Source organism: Nuphar pumila, chromosome 16 (assembly GCF_984573655.1).
Source record: "Nuphar pumila chromosome 16, dmNupPumi1.hap1.1, whole genome shotgun sequence".
Classification (NCBI taxonomy): Eukaryota; Viridiplantae; Streptophyta; class Magnoliopsida; order Nymphaeales; family Nymphaeaceae; genus Nuphar; species Nuphar pumila.
In genome coordinates this window covers 73,074,501-73,095,217 of record NC_143264.1, presented here as the reverse complement: position 1 = coordinate 73,095,217, position 20,717 = coordinate 73,074,501, and the positions used below count along the sequence as shown (strand labels likewise).

The window sequence follows — 20,717 nt, the reverse complement described above, 5'->3', positions numbered from 1 at the left end:
AGACTAAAAAGGCCTCACTTTCCATGATAGAAATGGTAGATATTAGCTTTATGTATGCAAATCAACTGGTGCTGCTCAGCTCTTCAGTTGGTTAGATGTTGGCTGCAAGTTGAAGTGCAGTCCAAAAGGTTTTTAACTTTCCACACTTTCCTTTCAAACACGTGTGTGAACAGTGAAATAATATGCAGGATCTGCAAAGTATATAAAAGATACAAACGACCAGTTGGCCAATATTGTGATTCCACGAATCTATGAACATGGTTGACTTTTGCATTAAATAAGCATGCACAGATGGGTGCGTGAGAGAGAGAGATTCTAGATGTCTCGTGGGATGCGCTTCCCCTAATGTCTTCTGCTGCAAGGACAGAACCTCAAAGCCATAGGACATATAAACATTAGGTAAATATCCTTGAAAGTACAGACCTTTTTTTCCAGCGAGTTGTAACAGATCTTATTTACAATAATTCACAAAATCAAACTTCAAAAACTTGGCCTAATCTGTTGACAAGGAACACGACAATTTGAGCTTCTCAACCAAAGCCAGCAAAGATGAATCCGATTGACATGATTTTGTTAGCATTTCAAACCTCCTATCCATCTCACCTGCTTCTATGGATGATGTATGTTCATATCTGACCAATCTCAATAGTATCCCCTGGACCAAGGACCAGCAAAATCAGAGAAACTTTTGAAATGCCAAAAAAAAGAGGACATCATTCTACACTAGTTAACATACATACCGCACGATCTTGCTTGCGAGAATAGTCACGCAAAAGGGACTTCACCAATTTGTTCCTCAGGCTTGAAGGTACCTTAGTGTTGAGGAAAAACAAGGATGAGAGGTGGTGCATTGCTATAGTGAAACAGACAGATGCTCTGGCAGCTGCCCTGTCCAGGCACCCGGAAATCCATGACTTGGCATAGGCCTCCAAAAGCTCTTCATTATCCTGAACAAGCCAGCAATGCACGTTAGAAACCCATGCCAGGTACACTGCCATTTGTGCAAGTGTTCAACCAAATATTTTTTAATGAAATGACAGTCCAGTAACAGGGACACGTTGTAGAACTGTATCAAGAATAACACAACAAACGCATGCCACCACTAAGATACTGAGCTGCCTTAAGCTTGTGGATTGGTAAAATTATAGATGTACAAGTAAATTAATGACTGGTAAATGGCTAACACATAGGATGGGTAGCAAAGTGTTGGCGCACAGGAACAGTGATGGTTCATGTTGCAGAATCATAAGTTTTTTCCTGAATGCTGCACAACTGGGGAAGCCAACAAAGTCAAGCCCCCAAAATGTATTCAGGTAGGGGCAATTCAATGAATGTCACCAAGCTGACGGGACATCATGAGTTTGAAACCTACAGGTGTGCACCCCTTGCCGCAAGGCTGAAGTTGGGTGTACTTGATGGCACAGAGAACATGGAGTTTTTTCACCAATGAGCTTATGAGTGAGTGAAGTGGTTTTCCCCGGTTGTCAAAAAAACACATTCCTTGCATTGTCAGTTTTTCCTTTCTGAAGTACAAGAAGCAACTTTCTTCTAATGAACCAAGAGAGATAAAATAGAGGGGTTATTGAAAAGGCATCCACCAACCATCAGACAGAATTCATCACAACTGTCATCTTTGACAGAGCAATAGTAGGAAACTCAATGCTCATCAAACAAATAGTATGAAACTCAATGCCCACAGGTTCACCTCAGCCTTTATGTAAGCACGTGCTATTACTTATAGTGCACAATTCTCTTGTACTTGAACATACAAAAAGATAGGCATGCAACACAAACATGAATCATACTTCAAAGAGAGAGCATGGAAAACAGCCAACCAAGTGCAGTTAATGCTATATTTAGGGTAATGCCATGTCAATATGTGAATCCATGAAGATATGAGTGCTATCATGATGCATGTTCTTCAAATGAAGGATAAACTCACAAAAGCATCAATGGATTTTATGATGTGTCAGTCTGTGTGCATATCTAGAAAAGATCTAAAAGATATTAACAGTATTCTAATTAAAATATGATATGATCAGTTCGAAGTATCACTACCTCCACTGGATAAAGATATCCTTCAACCTTGGAAAAGCAGTTCTCGATTGTTGGCAAGAGTTCCATCACATGAGCATCAGATAATGCATTCCATGTTGCAAGTCTAACTGGAACGTCAACAGATCGGTGTAGATATATTGCTATTTGATGACCATAAGCCATGTCACCATAGGATACCGAAGCAAATTGCTCAACAAGAGTTTCAACAAACTTAGAGTAATTGGTATGAATATCCCTTTGGAAGTTGAGAGTTTCCAAGCTGTTCGCTTTTGGCACCTGATAATCATCAAACTTTTCTGAATGACCTGATGAATTCTCAATTTCATTAGAGATGTTATTGACACCCTTAGACCTTTCTTGGTCCAGCTTCTGCCCATACAATTTTTGTAATGTTACAAAAATAGCTCTTGTCTGTTCATCTAATATGACATCATTTATAACAAGAAAAACCATAGAAAGAGAATGCAGTTTCCAAACCAATGGAATGCTTAAAACCGGTGAGCATTGACTATTAGATTGTAAAGAGGACATAGCCTCTAGACCTAGGAGGAAAAAAAGTCCACTTTTGACAACGAGAGGAATATCCCCATCATAAGATGTACAGTCCAGTTGACTATATTCTGCAGATGACTTGGAAACCAATTGATTTCCACCAAAGGTTGATAATGGACTGAGGAACCAATGTGTGGGAAGCGGTAGTCTCTGGTGTGCCCATTCTATTACCAATGAATCATGACATTCATATTTTCTCTCTTCAGTCTCTACAACTTCCTCATTTACTGAATCCAAAACGTTGAACTTTTTATATCTACCCTGATTTTCTGTTTCCAGCTGAATTTTGACAGATTTTTTCTTCCTGTTTAGCCACCTCTTAGGGAAGTGAGCAGCCAAAACCTCACTAAAGCAATGGCAATCCTCTTCAGTGAATATAAAACCAAATGGCTCGAACAAATTACTAGAAAGGAGAAAGTGACGAATACAGGAACTGAGATATTTCATGACACGAACATTAAACAGTATCTTAAAGACTTTCTCTATAACAAATGCATCTCCTGGACCTAAAATTAGGCACACACCAAGTGCAGCATTCACCTTCTTCTGTGCTAGATATTTTACAGATCCAGCATACAGATTTGCTTCCTGTTCATCCTTGTTCTCAAGTCCGATAGGGTGCAACTCAAGCAAGTTGACCACCACTTTTGCATCTATTTGAGATAGCAAAACTTTTGTTGACCAAAACCCACCACCATAAGAACCCCAACCAAATCCAAGACCTGGAGCTGGACCACCTCTGTAAAACATCTCGATTGACTGCACATGACACCATTCTGAGGCTATAAAGTTCGTAAACGTAACAAGTATATCTTCAAATCCACTTTGAGAAACTTTAGCAATAGCATCCTTCATTTGATTATCCTCCATAGGAAAACACGTTTGTGGACTAGATGCAGTGGAATCATCCTGTTTAATCATCCGTAAGGATTTACGGAGCAAAATTACCAGTTGGATTAGTCCATCAAGGAAGCATGAACTGGATATTGAAGTCTCATAGTCACCATGAATTCTCCAGTAGCAAATGTTCTCCAGAAATGAATGTCCACTAGTGGAAGAAATTTCAACATCTGCATCCAAGTTGGAAACATTGAGCAGCCCATTTTCAATAATCTGGTGGACAACCTTAGAAGCAACTTTTGACAACCTGGACATAAGAATATGATATCTATGAGAATGACCAATGCAGTCCTCTGGTCTTATCCTCTCAAATAAACTGCAAAGCATGTGTAAGATAGAAGCAAGAACAGAGATCAAATTGCTTCTGAATGAGTCTTGGATGACAAGGTCAATCCCTTCTTGGCATTGTCTCACACCCACAATGAAAGAGAAATAAGGATTATCCTTCAAGGACATCCATTTTAATGTAAAGTCAACCATTGGAATTACATGACCCCATGACCAAGTCAGCACATTTTCACTGTTATAGCTTCTTCCTTGCTTTTCTTGCAGCTCTGTGTGAAGATATGGGAGTCGTCTACATAGGGCTTCAAGGACGATGTAGGTGTCCCTTGCAACAGAAGTAAACTCACAGAACACCTTACTTCCAATGAGTTTGTCGATGGCAGGTGGGCTCAACCATAAGCACATTGCAGGGAAAAAATCTGCAAAATAGGATATGCAGTATCCATGACAAATACAGACCTTCCACAGGCGAAGCAGTTCAACCAGCATAGCAGAAATAAGTACAGCAGATTCATGACCAAATTTCAACCACTGCTCTAGAGAACTGGGCGATGCATACAGATGCCGCATAGCATTACTAAAAACACCATTCCTAATAAAATGCTCACAATTTGACTTGCTGGATTCAGCCAGTACCTGTAAATGGCACAGCAATAAATGGAAAAAACAACCTCAACTTGATTAACAGGAAATTTGTACAGAAATTACCAGGATCAACACATAATTTGAAACACAGTAAAGTTCGGTTAAGGGAAGTACATACTGATGAATTGAAAAGTGCATGCTATTTTAAGATTCTCCCTCTCAAAACAAACAAAAAGGAAAAAAACGATTTGATAGAATTAAATTAGCTAAATTTTCAATTTTCAAAAAGGACCAAATAATGTCCTACTGTGTTATATTCACGTCTACACAGATTATATACATGCTAATTTCATCTTAATCATATTGTTCATATGTTATGTGAGGTGCTTCAAACCAGAGTTGCCGGAAGCACCTAGCCTAGTGGGGAAGCGCGCTTCCCCGAAGCGCGTTTCGGAAGCGTGAAACGTCACGCTTCCGAAACGCACTGGGAAGCACTGTTTTTTTTTAGAATGGGAAGCACGCTTCCCCCCTTTTTCTTTTTCTTTTTCTTTTTTTGTATTTTATTTTTATTTTACTTTTTTTTTCGCTTCCCCCTCGCTTTCGGTTCGCTTCCTAGGTCGCTTCCGAGACGATTCTTGATTCGCTTTTAAATCGCCCCACGCTTCCCGCTTCCTAAAATTTTGAAAGTGACATGCTTCCCGCTTCCACTTCCCGCATCGCTTCCCGCTCCCGCTTCCTCGATTGGCAACCATGCTTCAAACATATGATGCAAAACCAAATCAAAGGAAATAAAGTTATTTCATTTTATTCATGAGATCCTCTAAAATTTGATAAGGCAAAAAATGTCAAAGAATCCATTTACCAGTTCTTTTGTCACTAAACCAATTTGGGAGCTAAAGATTGTTCACAAGCTAGGTCACCGGGGTACGGGTGCGGGTAATTCCAAAAATGTGGTTACAGGAACATGGCTAAATATATACTAAAAAATATATATTATATATCTAAAATATATATCATATATCTAAAATATATACTAAAAATATATGTTATATATCTAAAATATATATTATATATTGAAAATATATAATATAATATAATATAGGATACGACATTTTCTGTGTCCAAGTACCAGTACCCGTGTCGACATGGCACCCTAAGTGTCGTGTCCCTGTTACATAGTTTACAAGAATCAACTTATGATTCAAAAAAAAGAATGAAAAGATACAACTAGCTATTTTCTCTGAAAAAGTTTGTGTCACCATGTGTATAAGTTGAGGATTGTCCGTCTTTTGCTGTTTTGCATCTTTATGCTTTTGTCTGTACTTCCATTTTTTCTGATAGTGGTGACTACATATCATAAGATGTATACATGAAACATTATGCTAATAAGAATAGCATGATTTCTTCTATTCCATTAAAAGGTCTACCACTTTCTGTTTCAGCATCCTAGACCAGATAGAACACCTGGTCAACTGATGTCTGTTCAAGTATGCATTCATCAGTAGAAGACAGTATCACAAGCTGATGTTATGCTTTGGAGAGCCACTTATGGGCTAGAGTACACTTTGAGAGGATGACCACTTATGGGAGTCAACACAAGGAAAATACAAGCACAAGCCTCTTACGGGCTAAAAACACAAAAAATATGATCTTTATTAGGGAACAACCCATGAATCATACATAAAATGAGAGAGGGGGCAGACCCCTTTGTATACACAACAAGGCGAATAGAGAGCCATTGGGTAGGGTCCAGCGGCTCCTACTTAGTTCCCAAAATGCCCATGATGGCTGGGAACATGTACAATACTAGGAATAAATAAAATAAATATATATATATAGAAATACATATTTTTTATATACATGTAAAAAGACAGAAATACCCTGAACTACAAATGTATAGAAATGTACAAAAATATGTATGTAAACATATACATGTTAAATTGTAATCCATTATCATTGTAATGCCTATATATATTTTATATATATAAAGAAAGATACATATACATATATATTTCATATATATATGTACATGTATCTATCTAAATATATATAAATATATATCAGCCATAGGGGTATTTTAGTCTTTTTCTCTTTTTACGCATATTCATCTTTTGAATATGTTTGTACATTTTTATTTTTATTTTTTTTATTTTAATATATGTACTTTGTGTACCTTGGGGGGCCCACATATAGTCGTTGGGCCCCTCCAACGGTCACATTTGTGACCGTTGGAGGGGATCCAACGACTACATGTGGAGCCCCTCCAAGGCGCACAAAAGGCTCTTTAATGCTCTATAAATAGAGTCCCTCTTCTTTGTTTTTTCTTAAGGGCTTTGGGTCAAATCCTGTGTATGATCTAATAAAGTTTTTCAATCATTTTTATACCTTAGTGCATTTGTGAGATATTGTGGGTTGTGCCTTTGTGCACAAGTGTTCTTATTGTGCACTTGTTTCCCATCAAGAACATCTTGTCTTGATCATAGTGTCTTTTTGAAGACACTTTCACATGGTATCAGAGCAAGGTTGAAGAAAGAAGATCATATGGTTCCTCACCTTTTTCGAGTGCCTCAAAAAACATGCCCTCAAAATTTTGGTGATTAGTGTGGACTCTTCTCTTCACCCAATATTTTAGAAGCCTCTTTTATCAAGAAAGATCTAAAATTCTTTTCTGGTACGTATATCTTTCTCTCTTTTCTCCTCTCTAATGGGTGAAAAAGATTTCCATTTCTCTCTTGGTTTTAAACTTAATGGCTCCAATTATCACATTTGGGCCGGAAACATGGAGACCCATATTAAAGGAAAAAGGCTTTAGAGCTATGTCCAAGGCTCGATTCCGAAACCGGAGCCTAAAATCACATTGATGGAATAAGGGAAAATAAAGATCCTTGAAGGAGAAGAAAGAGCCAAGGCTCTTGAAGACTATAGTAAGAGACATGAAGAATGGGAGATGAGGAATTTCAAAATCCTATCATGGATTTTCTCATCCGTTGAGACAAGGATTAATGCCAACATCATCAAGTTCAAGAAAGCCTTTCAAAGCGTGGGAATACCTTGAAAAGATGTACACTTTAAGAAATTTGTCTCATAAGTATTATCCTCAAAAAAGAGCCTTGACCCTTCAACAAAACGAAATGACTATTAGAGAGTATTTCGCGGAATGATCCACTATTTGGGATGAGTTTGCTATGCTTGAGCCCAAATAGAGTGGAGAGGCTATTGAACTTAGGCATAAACAATTAGAAGATAATCGTTTTTTTAACTTTTTGAATGGGCTTAGGCCCGAATTCGAGCAAATTCGATCCTCCCTTCTATCCTCTTTCACTTCCTCCTCTCTTGAAGATGTAATTACAAAACTAAGTGAGAAAGAGACTCGTATAGGTATAAGCAAAAATAACCAAAGTGTTCTAGCAACATCTTCCAACCATGAAGAAAGTGAAGGTGTTAATGTCGTCTCAAGACCGGGGAACAACTTAAGAACCTACAAGCCTCCCCGTTTCAAGAATCAAAGCCAAGGTATAAGTGGTCAAGGCAGAAAGAGAGATTATAGCAAGCTTGTGTGCCACTTTTGTAAGGAACCGGAGCACATCAAGCCAATTTGTCCAAAGTGAAAAAAGTTGTTAGCTATGGCTACCACATCCCAACCTCAAAAGAGTGCTCGTCATCTTCAAATGGAGTTCTCTCATTACAACAAATTGTGGATGCACTTCAACCTCTTCTCAAAAGGGCAATTTTCGGAGCCGCCATGTCAACATCTTCACCTCCCGGTAAGACCTCTTGGCTTTTAGATTCGGGTGCTTCATTTCATATGTCCCCAAGTATTAATACCTTTTCTGAATACTCAAACAATCTCTCACCATCCTTTGTTTCAACCGCGGATGGAACATCTCTTGAAGTAAAAGGAATTGGAAATTTTGAAAAACAAGGTTTTTTATCCCAAAATTAAACTTAAACTTGCTTTCGGTTTCTCAACTCTCGGATCATGGGTGTGATATAAAATTTTCATCTAACAAATGTTGGATACAGGATCGTCGGTCCGAGAGGTTGATTGGGGAAGGCTCTAGGAAGGGAGATCTATACTATGTCGATTCCCTTCAAATTCCAAAGAACCATTTTTGTAATGTTGTCCAACAAAAAGATATTAATGTATGGCACAAGAAACTTGGACACCCAAATGTTGTAAAAATTTCCTACTTACCTTTTGTTAAACACCTATGTAAAAGTGATTTCACTTGTAACAATTGTATTCTTGAAAAAATGAAAAAATACCTTTTTGTCAAAGATCTATGTTTACAACAAGACCTTTTGAAATTTTTTATTCGGATGTATGGGGCCCGGCACCAGTTATATCAAAAGGGGGTTTTGCGTATTATGTAATTTTTGTTGACGGCTACACAAGATATTGTTGCATATTTTTTCTTAAGCACAAATATGAAGTATTTTCGACTTTCAAAGCCTATCATATGATGATTAAAAATCAATTTAATGGAAACCTAAAAATTTTCAAAACCAACTCTGTGGGAGAATCTTTCAAGTGAATTCAAAATTTATCTTGAAAGTCATGGTATTCTTCATCAAAGATGTTGTCCGAAAACTCCTCAGCAAAATGGATTAGCCGAAAGAAAGCATAGACATATAATAGAGACAACTTGAACCCTTCTTATTTCTCAAAACATCCCAAAAGGTTTTTGGGCCGAAGTTGCCTTAACATTTGTCTATCTTATAAATCGACTACTATCTAAAAATTTGAACAAAATCTCGCCTTTCGAAATGTTGTATACCAAAGAACCTGATTATAGTCGAATGAGAATTTTCGGTTGCAAATGTTTTGTTCTTACTGACAAGAACGATAAGCTTTCACCAAAAGTCATTGCATGTGTTTTCTTGGATATTCTGAAACCCAAAAAGGGTTTTGATGTTATGATATTAAGAATGATAAGTTATATGTTTTCAGAAATGTGAGTTTTCTGAAAAATGTTAATAGTTTTGAGAAAAGTGAATCTTATAAAGAAAATATGGATTATTCCTTTTTTATTTGAGTTGTTAGCAAAAGATGATGATAGTGATGATGAGCTCACTAATAATGATGATGATGATAATGATAATAAAGATGAGGAAAATATTTCCCTCCATCCATCTACCTACCAACACAACCTACCAACACAGTGATGAAGGAGCATTGAGAGATCCTATAACATATACTCATAGAGACAAAAACAGTTTTAACAGTGCAATTGAAAAATATAGTGAACCTAGTGGCTCCACTTTAATAAATGAAGAAAACCTACGAAGAACCGAGAGAAATAGAAAGGTGTCTTCTAGGTTCATCTCATATGATTCTTTTACACCTAAACATAGAGTTTGTCTTAGCGCCGTTCACCCCTATGTATAACCCAAAAACTTCGAAGAAGCAAAAAAGGATGATGAATGGTTAAAAACGATGGAATGTGAGTTTACTGCTCTCAAGAGGACGAAGACTTGGGAATTTCAAGATCTTTCCAAGGGTAAGAAAACAATAGAGTGTAGATGGGTATTTAAGATAAAAACTAAGAGCGACAAATCTCTTGAGAGATATAAAGTTCGGCTAGTTGCAAAGGAATATAGTCAAGAATACGGGATTGACTATGAAGAAACATTTGCCCCTGTGGCCCGAATGGTCACTGTCAGATGCCTCGTTACTGTTGCCTCAATTAACAAATGAAACATCTATCAAATGAAAGTTAAAAACGCCTTTTTAAATGGTGATCTAAATGAAGAAGTATATATGGATGCCCCGCCAGGAATGGAGACTCCTAAAGGAAAAATGTTTCATCTTCGAAAAGCAATGTATGGTTTAAAACAAGCCCCCAAGGCTTGGTATAATAGATTTAATTCTGTAATGTTAGAAAATGGTTTCTCATCCTGTTTCACTGATACTGTTTTGTTTGTTATAAAAACCAATGCAGGGATAGTCATTCTGCTTTTGTATGTGGATGATATGCTAATATCTGAAAGTGATACTAAAGGAGTTAAAAGCATAAAATCAATTTTAAAGGATAGATTTGAAATGTCTAATTTGGGATTTCTAACCTATTTTTTGGGTATTGAAGTGGCATACTCTCATAGAGGGTATTTTTTATCTCAAACTAAGTTTGCCTCTAAGATTCTTGACAGGTCAGGTATTACTGATAATAAAGTGTGTGAAACTCTTGCTATAGTAGGAGCCAAAATGAAAATTGATGATGACATTCCACTCTCAGATCATACTCCCTACAGACAGCTTGTGGGATCATTGATGTATCAGAGTATTATTAGACCAGATATTTCTCATGCAGTTCATACTGCAAGCCAATTTGAACATGCACCAACATCGGTTCACATGAGTGTCATTTTGCGAATCATCAGATACATAAAGGGTACACTAAATAAGGGAGTATTCTTATCCTCTTCTTCTGAATTGAAATTGATTGCTTATACTGACTCTGACTGGGGAGGTGACCCAAATAGCCATCACTCCACTACTGGTTTTTTTGTGTTTTTAGGAGACTCGATGATCTCATGGAGATGCAAGAAACAGCAAAAAGTGTCTTTATCCTCTATTGAAGCTGAATATCGAGTCATGGCAACTACTACCATGGAAATTATATGGATTCATCAGCTATTAGAAGACATGAGGATCAATGTAGTGATAACAAGAGTGCAATTTATATTGCCAAAAATCACACATTTCATGAGCGGACTAAATACATTCAGATGGATTGTCACTATGTTCGAGAAGCATAGCTCAAAGAAGTCATAGATCTTCCGTATGTAACTTCAGAATATCAGTTGGCAGATTTCTTCACCAAAGCATTGTGTTCTCTGCGGTTCAACTTCCTTCTTGGCAAACTTTCGATCATCATGCCCTAAGTTTGAGGGGGGGTGTTAAATTATAATCCATTATCATTGTAATGCCTATATATATTTTATATATATAAAGAGCGATACATATACATATATATTTCACATATATGTACATGTAGCTATCTAAATATATAAATATATATCAGTCGTAGGGGTATTTTAATTTTTTCCTCTTTTTACGCATATTCATCTTTTGAATATGTTTACAACAACAACAACAACTACGCCTTCATCCCAAAACAATTGGGGTCAGCGATATGAACCAAAAAAAGAAATTCATTTTGGGTCTTCCACATGAATCCTTTTCCTCCAATCATTTTTATCCAATGCCATGTCCTCGGTGAGGTTCAAAGCATTCATATCCTTTCCTATCATCTCCATCCAAGTCTTCCTAGGCCTACCCCGACCTCTTTTAACTAATATATTTTCTCATTTCTCCAACCTTCTAACTGGAGCATCCTTAGGCCTTCGCCGAATATGTCCAAACCACCGTAAACGATTCTCTCGCATCTTATTTTCAATGGGTGCAACACCTACCTTCTTACGTATCTCCTCGTTCCGAATCTTATCTTTTATTGTATTTCCACACATCCATCTAAGCATCCGCATCTCAGCTACACTCATTTTTTGAATATGATGTCTCTTGGCAGCCCAACATTCCGTACCATATAGTAAAGTGGGTCTAATAGTTGTCCTATAAAACTTTCCCTTCAACCGCAATGGCATTCTACGATCGCACAGCACTCCAGTTGCACTTTTCCATTTCATCCACCCAACCTTTATCCTATGATTTACATCTCCATCAATTTCTCCATACTTTTGAATGATGGATCCCAAATATTTGAAATAATCATTCACCGGTATTTCTTGCTCACCAAGCTTCACTACACTCCCATCACTACTTCGTTGCTTACTAAACCAACATTCCATATATTCAGTCTTACTCTTACTCAACTTAAAACCTCTAGCTTCCAATGTTTGTCTCCATAATTCTAACTTAGCATTAACCTCAGCTCTAGACTCATCAATCAAAACAATATCATCAGCAAACAACATACACCACGGTACATTTTCTTGAATTGATCTCGTAAGCTCATCCATCACTATCGCAAATAGGAAAGGGCTTAAAGCAGATCCTTGATGTAACCCAACCGTTATCGGAAAATTGGTTGTCACCCCTCCACAAGTTCGGACATTGGTTACTACTCCTTCATACATATCTTTAATTATACTAATGTACTTGAGAGAAACACCTTTCTTCATCATTGTCCACCAGAGAACGTCCCTAGGTACTCTATCGTATGCCTTCTCTAAATCAATAAAAACCATATGCAAATCTTTGTTCCTCTCTCTATATCTTTCAATAAGTTGTCTAAGAAGATGTATAGCTTCCATAGTTGATCTTCCAGGCATAAAACCAAATTGATTCTCCGATATCATGACAACCTTCCTCAACCTAGACTCAATCACCCTCTCCCAAAGTTTCATAGTATGACTCATGAGTTTTATACCACGATAGTTTGTGCAATCTTGTATATCACCCTTATTCTTATATTTTGTACATTTTTATTTGTATTGCTTTTCTTTTTTTTTTCTTTTAATATATGTACTTTGTGTACCTTGTGAGGGGGGGGGGGGCACATATAGTCGTTGGTCCCCTCCAATGGTCACATTTGTGACCGTTGGAGGGGTCCAACGACTACATGTGGAGCCCCTCTAAGGCCCACTAAAGGCTCTTTAATGCTCTATAAATAGAGCTCCTCTCCTTTGTATTTTCTTAAGGGCTTTGGGTCAAAGCCTATGTGTGATCTAATAAAGTTTTCCATTCATTTTTATGCCTTAGTGCATTTGTGAGATATTGTGGGTTGTACCTTTGTGCACAAGTGTTCTTATTGTGCACTTGTTTTCCATCAAGAACATTGTGTCTTGATCATAGTGTCTTTTTTAAGACACTTTCACAATACATACATATATGTTTATAGTAACTTTGACGGCCCGAAATTTAAAACCCGAAATTTTATTGAAAATTTTGAAAAATTTCCTTCTTTTTAAATATTGGCAGCAAAAAATAATTTAATATTGAGTCTGGTTTTGGTGAAATAAGACAGCTATTATCAGAGTGAAAACCAAAATATTATTTACATCATTTTTGACAAAATATACAGATAGTTCAAAACTTGAGAATACAAAATATTATAAACAAAAGTCCCAAGATGGTCCCTCGATCCTCCAAAGAGTACTAGTTCCTCAATGTTGCTCTTGCTCCGCTGCATTTACTGACCTGTACCTGAACAAAAACCCATTAAAGGGTCAGACTTCTAACAGTCTCGTAAGTCTATACCAATTCCGATAATTCAGAATATTAAACATATTTAGTCAATTCAGATGAAGCATTTTTACGGAAAAGTAAGACAATACAAAACAAAATTGTTTGCATAATTAGGGCATATTTTCATTTTAAACTGTGATTAAAAAGGGTCTTTATTTTGATAATTAACCATCCACCCTGGTACGTGGGGGAAAACCATCGCAAACAGCTGAAGTATTCCGGGAGTGTATTATTCTCAGATGTTTTAATCTCGGGTGACTGTAGTGAACCCAAAGCGGGCAGTCCGTGACTGGGAGAATCACCGCTAAGGAAAAACAGAAAGTAGGATGCATCCTGCACTACTACAGTAGTTGGAGATCTATCACCTAGGACACATAAATAACCTCGGCCTTCGTAGACCTACGAGTGAGTGGAGACCACTGGGGATGCCTCGCTCCTAAAAATCAGAACAGAATCACTCGAGGTTGTACCATCTACCTTCTCCAAGGTAGAGATCAAAACAAAATGGGTCAGAAGGGTTATTTTTATTATAGGAATCATTTTAAGTACCTTACACTATGTAGGCCAAAAAGAAGCATTTGAAGTTTGGTTGTGGATTCCATTTCTTTACAATTGACAACTTATTGGGGTTTTTTCTTACTTGTCAATTACTAGACCTGATATAAGGCACACTATGTATATAGCTAGTCAATTTCAAGAAGGTTCAAAATATGAAATTTTTTTGCTAAACAAGCCCTATAATGAGGCTCAAATGATTCATATGGAACAAACTTATCTCGAGCTCTATATGTCCTCGTTGAGTGCCTAATGGTTGAGATTTTTTTTTCTTCTATGTTTGAATATTTTTGAAAGCACTTTCATTATCCTTTCTTCTTTGATATTGAATGACTGTTGAATGATTTTGGGATTCATTATACTGAGTGTCAGATTGGGATTTATTGCAAATTGTCTTATCGATGTCATCATTTTGTGTGGCATTATTTTCTTAGCCAATTTCTAAAAAAATTGTATTCATTCTCATCTTTTGGTGTGATAGTATCAAATCCATTTTCTTGTTCTAAAAATATGACATTCCTATAAATATATAGTTTATTATTTTTAAGATCATAACACCTAAATCCCTTTTAACTTTCTCTGTATCCTAAAAACACACATGGAATAGCTATAGGAGATAGTTTATCATTTTTATGGGTAAGCACAAAACATCTACACACAAAGACCTTTAGTCTAAGATAATCAGGAGAGACTTCATAAATCTTTTCATATGGAGAAAGATTTTGAATTTTGGAGGGCAACCTATATATAAAATATATTGCAGTAAGAGTTGCCTTAACCCAAAAATTATTTTTGAACGCTCTTAGATATGAGTAGAGTTCTAGTGGTTTCTATTACGTGTTAATGCTTTCTTTCGCCTAAACCATTATGCTATGGTGTATTAGCACATGGCCTTTGATGAAGTATTCCTTTTTTTCTTAGATATTTCTGAAAGTCATTAGTCATATATTCACCCCATGAGTCAAAACAAAAGATAGATATATTGGTCTTCAAGAGATTTGTCACTAACTTACGAAAAATTTTAAAATTCTCAAATATTTCATGTTTATGTTTGAGAAAATATATCCAAGTAAAGCGAGAGAAGTCATCTACAGAAATGACATAATAAGTATATCCTCCCTTGGAGGCAATAGAGGCAGGACCCCAAACATCATAATGAACTGATTCAAGTGGTTTAGAAGCATAAAAAGATCTCTCTTGATAAGAAATTGATTTTATTTTATAAGGATACAATCAATACACGGAATTTGTTCATTAGAAAAGGTCCTCAGATGAGGAACATTAGATAATTTATACATACTAGGATGCCCTAGTCATTGATGCCACAAAACTTTATCTGATTTTTTAACATTAAGGCAAAAAGTCTTTATGAGAATTTTCAACTGATCCATGTAATACAAGTCTCCTTCTCTATGCCCTTCCCCAATCTGCTTCTCGGACTGTAGATCCTGTATTAAGCATTGGTTAGAAGTGAAGAAGACTCTGCATCTATGATCAGTGATTTGATAAACAAAAAGTTTAAATTCAGTTTTGGAACAATCCTTATTTTTCGAATACTAAAACTGGAAGATTTTTCAAAATTTTAGATTTCATTAATATCAAGAGAGGTTCCATCGGAAGTAAAAACATTTCTTTTATTAGTAGAGTTACTATAATTAGAAATAATAGATCCATCATAAGTCATACAAAAAGAGGCACTCGAGTCTAAGAGCCAAGGAGGCATACCTGGAAGGGAAGAGGTGGAGACAACGACACCAGTCATGGATTGCCCTTTGAGAAGAAATTGCAAGGCTTCCACAAGTTGAGAAAGAAACATTTAAAATTGATTTACTTGAAGATTATTGATCAACTTATGAAGGACCAACCAAAACAACCTTTCTTTCATCTTTGTTATTAAATTCTGGACAATATGGTTTAATATATCATGGTTTCCCACAATTATAACAAACAATAACTCCCCTCTTCTTTCCATCTCCTTTTTCCTCGTACACACCAAGGTTACCGGAAGAGCCCTTAGTAGTGGGGAAGTGTGCTTCCCCGAAGCGCGTTTCGGAAGTACACCCAAAAAATGGGAAGCGTGCTTTCCCCTTCTTTTTTTGTATTATTATATTTTTTTCTCTTTTTTCGCTTCCCCTCGCTTTCGATTCGCTTCCTAGGTCGATTTCGAGACGACTCTTGGTTCATTTCTACGCCATCCCATGCTTCTCGCTTCCTAAAATTTTGAAAGTGACTCGCTTCCTGTATCGCTTCCCACTCACGCTTCCTCGACTAGCAACTCTGGTACACACGATTCTTCCCATAGTTATTGTTCTTATAAAAGTGTGGTGGTTTGTATGTATGGGTGTTGGCTCCCGGTTTTGAAATGGCCAATATATTGTCTTTGACTTCTTTTGATTCATTTTGAGATCTAATCTAGCCTCTTCCATGCACACTTGAGCTAAAACCCCTTGAATAAGAGGAAGCTCATCTTGTCTACTATGAATGTTACTTCTCATTTGCTCAAACTCGAGTCTCAATCCTCTCATAAATTGAAAAAATTGCTCATTATTTATTTGTTTCTTTCTCTTTTAAGCATCATTGGGAGTTTCCCAAATGGTCTCCAATTTGGCTATTTGACTCCAAAATTTCTTTAGAGAGCCAAAATACTCTCTAGCACTCTTTTCGCCTTGCTTACAAGTGTGTATTTTATCTTGAAGCTTCCATCTAAAGGCAATATCACATTGAGTATACATTTTTTTAATAAAGAGTCATGCTCCATTAGCTCTTTCAAATTCCAAAATAGTCTTACGTATCTTCATTCATACTTCCCATAAATAAGGAAAGTACCTTGGCATGGGCCATTTCACATTCTTTCAAGGCTTTCTTATAACTTACAAGAGCCTTTTCTTTTTCATCTTCTTTGAGCACTTCTTCTTTAATGGTTCCATCTTTCTCTTTTATGGATTTTGTGAGAGTAAGTTGAGGTTCAATTGTGGAACCATCAACCTACTCACACAAACCTTTACCAATAACAATTCATTTAAAGGTGGTAGCCCATAGATTATAGTTCTTTCCATCAAATTTGATTGGAACTACCATCACTTCTTTGTCGGCCATGAAACCAAAAAATATAAGGCAAAAGAATAGAGTAGAGAGGAGGAATAAATACTTGGAACAATTTGCAAAGCCCTTTGAAGCACCAATGCCTTTGTGCATCCACAAAATGAGAAATCTTCAAGAAAGTTGGTCGGCACGCTGTTAAAATATATGTAATTCATATATATATATATTTATATATATATAATACCCGATAGGGGTATTTTTGTCATTTCACAAGTACCCGATAGGGGTACTTGTTTTTCTTATTTTATTTTTCTCTTTATTTTTTGTAAAAACTATTTTTTATTTTTTGTTTTTTGCTCACACAAAAGGGGCCCCACCATGTAGTCGATGGGGCCCCCAACGGTCACATTTGTGACCGTTGGGGGCTCCCAACGACTACATGGGGAGCCCCCTAGGTGGCTCTCCTTTTAAGGCCTCTTGGCCCTCTCCCTCTCCTCTTGTGTATAAATAGGGGTGAACCCCTCTTGTATTTCTCACTCTTGAGAGCTCTCTCTCTTTCAATAAGAGGCATTTATATTTTTATGTTGTGTTGTCTCTTATGAGTTTGGGTATTAGCCCTTCTTTGTTTGTTCATTAGTAGATGTTGTAAGTGCTTAGTGCACTCTTTGCTTTTCCGCATATTTCATTACATGGTATCAGAGCCTTGTGTATGCTCTTCTTTTTAATATAGCTAGTGGTGTAGCTATATTTGTTTTTTGTTTCTCTCTCCTTGGTATTCTCTTGTGAGTGGTTATTATGGAAGGAGAACAAAAGATTGATCTCTCCTTCAAGCTCAATGGTTCCAACTACATGATGTGGGCTGCCGCCATGGAAAACAACCTCAAAGGGAAAAAGCTTTGGGGATACGTTATGGGCACCATTCCGGAACCACAACTCCAACTAACTAAGATGGAAGGCGATCAAGAAAAAGCTCTTGAAGGAGATGCCCGCATGAAGGCCATTGAACACCAATCTAAAATAGAAGATTGGGAGAGTAAGCATGCCAAGATTCTTGCTTGGTTCATGAATAATGTGGAGCTCAAGATTTGCGCCAACATTGCCAAATTTAGGATGGCAAATGAAGCATGGTTCTTCATGAAAGGTATGTTTACACAAAAAGACCTTGCTCGTCAATTCTTTCTTCAAGAAAAAATCCGGACTATCAAGCAAGGAGAAATGAGTGTTAGGGACTACTTTAGCACTCTTGGCCCTCTATGGGATGAGCTATCCTTACTAGAACCAAAATGGGTTTCTAGTATAGATGTGGAATTAAGGAGAGAACAAATGGAAAAAGAACACTTTTTCCAATTTTTACATGGGCTTAGGCCCGAATATGAACAAGTTAGATCCTCCCTCCTACATAGATCAAAGCCTCTTCCCTTGGAAGATGCCATAGCCGAAATATGCCAAGAAGAAACCCGTCTTGGCATGATTAAAGGAGGAAATGACGTCTTGGCCGTATCAAAACCCGGCAACCATATGAAAACCTACAAACCTCCATATTTTGGAAGGCAAAATAACTATAATGGCAACTATAGAAAAGCCATTTGCCATCATTGTCAAGAACCGGATCATATAAGACCTAATTGCCCTAAGTTGAATGAAGCACCAAAAAATAAAGTTGCTTCCGTTGAAGAAGCTACTCAAAAGAAAGAGGAAGCAATCAAAGGAACGGACTCATTTTCTCTTGCTCAACTATCGGAGGCACTACAAACTCTACTCAAGATTCCATCAACTTCGGGTGCCGCCGTAGCTTCCTCCTCTCCTCCAGGTATGTCGTCTTGGATCCTTGACTCTGGAGCTTCCTTTCATATGACCCCCCTTGAAAATGAGCTTTCCGATTTATGTAATAACTTTAAAAACTCCTATGTTTCAACTGCCGATGGTACATCTTTACAAGTTAAAAGTTTTGGAACCTTAAACTTTTCAAAAGACTTCTTTGTGCCAAACGTGAGAGTTGTACCTCAACTTAATTTAAATCTCCACTCTGTTGCTCAAATATGCGATCATGGATGTAAAATCTCCTTCTCAACTAAGGATTGCTCTATACAGGATCTTCGGTCCGGGAAGCTGATTGGGCAAGGCCATAGAAGGGGAGATCTCTATTACATGAGCAACCTGAAACTCCCCATTAACTCTTTTTGTAACCATGTCCAAGATAAAAATATTGATATTTGGCATCAAAGACTTGGACATCCAAGTTTCTCAAAAATGTACTCCTTTCCATTTGGAAAGAAATTTTGTAATGAGAAACATTTTGTTTGCAAGAATTGTATTTTTGGCAAAATGAAATCTACTCCTTTTCCAAACCGAACTTTTGTATCCAAAAGACCTTTTGAGTTAGTCCATTCGGATGTTTGGGGTCCTTCCCCCGTCATGTCTAAAGGAGGGTACTCCTATTATGTCACTTTCATCGATGACTACACTAGGTATGTATGGATCTACTTTCTCAATTTAAAATCCGAAGTCTTTGAGTTTTTCAAAAAATTTCATATGATAGTTAAAAATCAATTTTCAAGTAATATCTCTACTCTTAGATCCGATTCGGGTGGAGAATATTTATCAAATGAATTTCAAAACTATTTAGAAGTAAATGGGATTTGTCATCAAAGATCGTGTCCTAGGACTCCCCAACAAAACGGCTTGGCCGAAAGAAAGCATAGACATATCATGGAAACCACTAGGACACTCCTTATTTCCAAAGAAATTCCAAAGAATTTTTGGGCCGAAGCGGCCTTAACCTCAACTTATTTAATAAATAGAATGATATTTTCATCTTTACAAAATACATCTTCATACGAAAAACTATTTGAAAGAACACCAAACTTCAATAGATTAAGAGTTTTTGGATGTAAATGTTTTGTCCTTACTCATAAACGGGACAAATTATCTCCTAAAGCTATTGAATGCGTTTTCTTGGGTTATGGAGAAAATCAAAAGGGTTTTAGATGTTTTGACTTGAAAAATAACAAACTCTATGTATCCAAAGATGTAACATTTTTGGAAAATGAAAATGGTTTTGTGAAAACTAAAGATATTGACGAAAGTGAATATACTTTTTTATTTGATCTTCTATCTCAAGAAGATGAGACTCCTCAAGAAGAGGAAATCTCTAATGAGTCTTTGAATGACCTAGAGGAAATTCCTCTTGATAATGCTATAGATGAGAATAATAGACCAATCCAAACATATGTTAGGCGTGGTCAACAAACTCAGATAAGTGCCTTAGAAAAATACTCTCAAGGATCCGACATTGAAGAAACATCTTTAAGGAGATCCAGTCGGATCTCCAATCCTCCAAATAGGTTTGTTTCCTATGAGTCCCTAACTCCTAGATATAGAGCATGTCTAATTGCATTGCATTCATTTCATGAACCTTCACACTATAATGAGGCCAAAAATATTCCCCAATGGGTTGAAGCCATGAACTTAGAGCTTAGTGCCCTTGAAAAAGCAAAAACTTGGGAAATAACTTTGTTACCCACTGGAAAAA

General features: G+C 36.8%; 1 protein-coding gene across 1 annotated transcript in view; it reads right to left on the bottom strand.

Moving 5' to 3' along the window:
* Positions 1 to 392: 392 nt before the first annotated feature.
* Positions 393 to 20,717, bottom strand: part of LOC149813563 (transcriptional elongation regulator MINIYO-like) — a 54,683-nt gene continuing 34,358 nt past the window's right edge. Inside the window, exons 7-9 of the mRNA XM_089991978.1 lie at positions 2,059 to 4,431; positions 741 to 947; positions 393 to 655 (exon numbers count right to left, since the gene is read on the bottom strand). Of these exons, the coding sequence (XP_089848104.1) occupies positions 494 to 655; positions 741 to 947; positions 2,059 to 4,431 (2,742 nt within the window). The 3' untranslated portion in view covers positions 393 to 493. The remainder of the gene's footprint in view (positions 656 to 740; positions 948 to 2,058; positions 4,432 to 20,717) is intronic.